The sequence below is a fragment of the Penaeus vannamei genome, chromosome 17, assembly GCF_042767895.1.
Source record: "Penaeus vannamei isolate JL-2024 chromosome 17, ASM4276789v1, whole genome shotgun sequence".
Classification (NCBI taxonomy): domain Eukaryota; kingdom Metazoa; phylum Arthropoda; class Malacostraca; order Decapoda; family Penaeidae; genus Penaeus; species Penaeus vannamei.
In genome coordinates, this window is record NC_091565.1 from 15038517 (window position 1) to 15044259 (window position 5743).

The window sequence follows — 5743 nt, forward strand, 5'->3', positions numbered from 1 at the left end:
CTACCGATCAAGCCAGGCGCAAATAGGGGAAACTGCCGATGCATGCCAACAATCCCATTCTTATGTCCACTTGCCAAACATTTTTACCTGTCGGCACTAGGTTAAACTGATGAAATTATAAGCATTATTCTGATAATGCAATGTTATCAAAAAAGTGACTGCTTTGGTAACCTATTTTTAAATATATTTTTTTAAGACAGCATTTTCTTCCTCCTTTAAAATTATAATACTTTGTTTTTTTGTGTGTGCATTTGATGATAAATTTACAAATAGCACAAACTTCATAACAACCCATAATCAAAATAAACATTTAAATGCTGCAAACACTTTTCAAGCAAATAAATAAATAATGAAACAAAACAAAAAATAGTCTTTGAGCTTAAGTGTTTATTAACTCATCATGATACAGTTCCAGCAAATAACAAATTAATATCCTTCGGTGCATCAAATGTAAATCAAATAAATAAAATGAATCTGAATAACATAACAGTACATTTATTTCATCACGTCCATATCACAATGCGCATAATACTAATCCACGTTCAAACCATAGAGCTTTATGTGTTAAAATAACAATTGACACCAACAAATACCACAATCCCTGAGCAAACTCCCTTGACCCTAAGATGAGGATGAGGAGCCGAACCACGAAGAGCTCATGGCCGACAGCAGGGAGGCAGCACTGCGGGAGGCTGACAGAGCGGCTGACGACATCTCTCTCCGAGCTGACGATGGACTGCTCTGATCCTGGTTGGGTGGAACGACTTGAGTGGCTGGGCATTTTAACTTGTACACATTAAATGATCTATAAAATTAAGACTTATCTTAAGCATAATTGTAGAAGTTTATAATCATATCCTCAATTGTGGCAAAGTTTGTGTTTTCAGTGATGTAATAAAAGGAAAAAAAGAAAGAAAATGAAGGAGAAGGAAAAAGAAAAAGAAAAACAACCAAGCTGAACAATGCTGATTATAGACAGTTTTTAGAATATTAGTTGAGAGCATATAATCATTATTAAAAAAAAATATATATGAAAGAGTTAGGCCTCATGGTGCAAAACTGATGCACTGTATCACCATTAGCATTTACTAACAAATAAGTAGTTTTCATTGATATAAACTCCTATACATTATTAAGAGAAAAACAACACTGCTACACTGAGCATTACTTCAGATTTAGATAATAAAAATATATTGCATGCACTTTCATTTTAAATGCCACTTCACTGAAAAAAATGCACCTTAAAAGTATAAAAAAAAAGGAAAACAAATTAATTTATAAACGTGAAGTAGTAAATTATAGCAAAGCTCAAAATAATGAAATTTGATTGCAATTGTAATTCACTAACCAAATAAAATTTCACTACGTGCCTTAACATGTGTACAGGTATACCTTATAACATATACACTTAGGCTGCAAATTGCAAATCAAATTTCATACATCAGGTTATTTTTTTCACCTCATGCAATATGTGACACCTTATTCAGACATACTCTCATTTCTCTTTTGAATGAGGATGAAGCTGCTGTAAACAAAACAATATTCTCTAAGAACATGAGCAAAAAGAATCTCAAAATTAATTACTTCAGTAATATATTGAATATAAATCAATTGGAAAAAGGGTGTATAATCCAAAAAATTATATATGTCAAGAAAGATGAAGAATATAATAATGAAAAAAAAAAAAGAAAGAAAAAACCTTTTAATAAAACCCACCTTAGTTGAGCTAAGTTTTGGAGAAAGTCCTTCATTCACACTTGCAGATAGGTTTGGTGTGGTTATGGACGTATGAATGGTGGGTCTTGACAGCGTGATGGGGAGAGGCACATTGGAGAAGCGTGGGATTTCCACTGCCTGAACTATCGGCAAAGCATTGTTGGATGTTGTTGTTGAGCTTCCCACTGATGGAGCTCTTCCGGTAACAACTTGGCGGTCACGTGACAGTATGGCCCCCAGAACCACCTTGTGGAGTAAAAACAGACATTAATGAGAACCATGAATTGTAAATTATCCACAGCTGTCCTTGTTGGAGAGTTATCCATACAAAGAATTAGGGATATGTTGAAAATTGAGACAGGCAGGAGTAATAAAATTCCAGTTATATCACCATATGCAAAACAAATCTCTGAAAGTATTTTTGTTCATGGATCCCCTTCATCACATATGTTAATTTTGGTACACAAACCCTGACTTCTTCATTTTCCAGTACCTCATCTTCAGATACCTACTAAATTCAACAAAATTATATAATGCGAACTTAAATAACTTTTTGTTATGATTTTTGAGTTAAAAGAACATCAAGCTTTCTGACCTGTTCTCTGTGAGCTGCCAACTTGACCCTGGAAGATATGTGTGGAGTAAATACATCAAGGTCAAAGGGGTCAACTTTGGCCTCCAGTCCCTGTATCATGGCTGTCAGCCGAGAACCAACATCCTGGTAAAAACAAGATAATGTCAGTCCTTGGATTAGTTTGTATGGAGAAAGAAAAGAAGAAAAAAATCATACTTATATTTTTACGCATGTGTTCACACACACCACACAAATACACGTCAAACTCAAAACTGGACTGTCATTAGTAGTTTGAAATCAGACTACTGCATTATGTCTTAATGCAACAAATATAGAGCAATCTACTGAAAATTCTACCTACTTCAAGATTATCTTTAGCAGACATTGATTAGTCATCCTCAAAAATAAAATTGTGAAAAATAATGCTATTTCACAGCCTCTGCTATCATACCTTCCTAGCAAATACCATGTCTTGATGACACATGATTTGTACATAGAGATTTTTCTAATATAAATATATCTCTCTTGCTAAATTTTACAAACCTTGCTATCCCGTGGGAGAAGTATAGCCTGAATGAATCGTAAGTCAAAGATGAGTTGCAGTGCAAGTGTCTGGTTCATTTCCTTTGTGTTGGTTAAGGCACTTTCATAGGCACTCGTCACAGCTTCACAAGCAGATGATGCAAGTTCACTTTGAGCATTCCTAAAAGCATAAAATAGCCATAAACTTTACTCACATATAATATTTCCTACTCTGACAAGAAAGCCAAATATCAATCACTTTAGAAATTGGTCTGAAGATGATTGACATCCATACATATACCCAAAATACATGTATGTATGGATCATGTAATGGTTTTCTCCCACCTTGTAATAGTATGGGCGGCAACACAGTTCACAGATGTGCACAGCCGGGAGAGAGCTTGAGTGAGAGCAGGTGTGGGGTGAGCAGGGACATGGATAGATGACTTTACTATATTTCCACCTTCCCCTTCTTCCTCAATGTCTACTATCTCCCAAGTCTGATGGAATAAGGAAAAACTCAGAAGACATATACTCAATACGTAAAAAAAACAAAAAAACAAAAACATAAAATATAACTCAGTCTTTCACCAATGTGAAGCCTTTCAGACCAAATCCAAAGCTAATTACCGGAAAATAGGATATGGCAGCAGCTACTCCTCCTGATGACAGCTCTGTGGTAAGGAATGTTTTGACCTCAGTGCCAAGGTGTGATGTGAGGGATGTAAGGAAGAGTCCAAACAATTGACCACTGGCGCCCTGGAACTCTGATCGCATTTTTGTCCAGGACTCAGTCTCTAACTTTGATCCCATTGATATACGCTGAAATAATTAATCTCTATTAGGCACTTGCTTGCAATTGAGACTTCTCTAATAAAGAGAAAAAATCATACTCATACATTCATAAGGATTCCAATACAAATACAGTTGTCAAACATGTTATATCAATAATAGGTACTGCACACATTTTCAGACTAAAAAGAGGTAAATTTGGGGCTTGCAATAGAATCCTGGCTAAAAGTATCTAAAATACTCCTCTTCTCAGTATTATAAGGTGTCAAACATATCTTTTGATATTGTCTCACCCTTGCAACATCTGGATTTGCCAGACTTGCTGCTGAGGCACACATCTGCATTTGTGGGCAAACGTTGGGCAAGGCCAGGCAGACACGACCTATGACCACCAGGATGGTAGAGGGAACGCTCAATGCAGCTCCGTCTACATCATCGTCCCATCCATCCTGAACTCTAGGTGCTGTCTGAGCCATGTGCTGCTGGGCAAGGTTCGCCAATTCTGACATGAGTCTGGGGAAAAAGGTGTAGTAAAAGGAACAATGAAAATTTGTATAAAAATATGACATGATTTGCCGATCTCTACAGAAGCTTATAGGACACTCACTGTGTAAAGACTGATGTACTTGTTTCTTGAAGGAAATTAAGCAAAGCAGTGTAGTCTTCTTTGGCACTGAGGTCCTCTTCTCCAACTGGGCTGTCCTTGACAAAGCACAGGTCTCCATTTGCTGAACCTTTTTAAAAATGAAGATTAATTAGCACGGTTTCAACTTTGCAAATCCAGTTGCATCTTGCTTAGTATTGGGATTAGGTTCCTGAAAAACAATAATTGTTGTGAAAAACCAACACTATGTAATTTTATTTCTTCACATTTCACAGCCCTTCCTTACTATTAGTTTAGACATTAGGATCAAGACCTCTGTTACTGCTACTGAAAATGACTCCACATATTTCATATTCAGCTGTCAAGCTGGGTTTGGCAGCAGCTAATTTTGCTTGTTACTTAGTTCATAGCTATGCATTTGTGCAGTATTATATTACTCAGTACAATAGTATAGAAGTTTTATGTACATTGTTTTGAATTATACCTAAGTAATTCTTCATACACTCTTTACCTGGGTGATGCCATAAAAGGTTCATTTTCTTCCCCTGCTTTTTTTTTTTTGTAATATATATAATAATTTACAATAACAAGGACCAACTGTTTTAGTATGTCAGTTCTTTCAAATTTTCAACTGAAATTGGAAAAAACTGTCTTTAATGATTCAACTTTTGTATACCTGAATTGTAATGGGCAACGTCTTGCAGAAGAGCTGTCAGCCTTGAATTGAGTGCTCTGCAGATGGTTTGTAAACGGCTGGTGTATCCTCTAGTCTTGTAGTAAAGACCTGGGTGAACACAATATTTAATACACTTAAAAACACAGTTAAGACTAAAATGTGATGTAAAAGTATATTACATATGAAAGACAAAATTCAATAAACAGAAAATGCTCAATATACCGCCTGCTTGTGTTACAGATCGTGACGAGGCACAAGTCCACCCAACTCGTTCTGGCAAGTCGCCGGCAGATTCACTCCACACAAAGCTGGTAATATCTCCTTCCTCCGAGCAGATCCTGAAATTTATGCATGAAATATTTTAATGACTAAATCTATTCCCATCAGTTACAAATATTAAAGTCTTAATTCCTGAAAACTGGGAGACCAGCATCTTTTACTTCACTTTCACTCCTATCATGCTTCTGAAGCAATGTATCAACACATATAATCAAAACTAATATATGGCTCACCTTAGAACACATGAGAAGTCAATCTAAGTGAAACTTTCTCATTAAAATATCATGTTTAATCTTATCTGCCTCCACAACAGAAAATTCACCCTCCAGAGCACCATGTTAAATATCAGATAAATAAGTTAATGTCTTAACTTACTTGGGGTCTGCAATTATGTCATCTGCAAGCTTGGCTACCATTTGGACTATTGCCTCTTTTGCATTGGTCAGCTGAGATGTGATGACCTGACGAGCCCTCTCTGTCACTTGACCTCGGACAACAGAATCCCAGGGGTCAAGGTAGGATCCATACAGGACATCTGTTGTCTGGTAGATCCAAATATCCAAACAATTATAGCTATTGC

General features: G+C 36.3%; 1 protein-coding gene across 2 annotated transcripts in view; it reads right to left on the bottom strand.

The window, feature by feature from the left end:
• Window positions 1–367: 367 nt before the first annotated feature.
• The window catches only part of LOC113823597 (conserved oligomeric Golgi complex subunit 1), a 14841-nt gene continuing 9465 nt past the window's right edge, over window positions 368–5743 (bottom strand). For both annotated transcript variants that reach the window (XM_027376277.2, XM_027376278.2), the window contains exons 10-20: window positions 5539–5705; window positions 5107–5222; window positions 4885–4992; window positions 4212–4338; window positions 3898–4117; window positions 3443–3634; window positions 3158–3312; window positions 2834–2993; window positions 2312–2434; window positions 1717–1962; window positions 368–747 (exon numbers count right to left, since the gene is read on the bottom strand). In XM_027376277.2, the coding sequence (XP_027232078.2) occupies window positions 622–747; window positions 1717–1962; window positions 2312–2434; window positions 2834–2993; window positions 3158–3312; window positions 3443–3634; window positions 3898–4117; window positions 4212–4338; window positions 4885–4992; window positions 5107–5222; window positions 5539–5705 (1740 nt within the window). In that variant the 3' untranslated portion in view covers window positions 368–621. The remainder of the gene's footprint in view (window positions 748–1716; window positions 1963–2311; window positions 2435–2833; window positions 2994–3157; window positions 3313–3442; window positions 3635–3897; window positions 4118–4211; window positions 4339–4884; window positions 4993–5106; window positions 5223–5538; window positions 5706–5743) is intronic.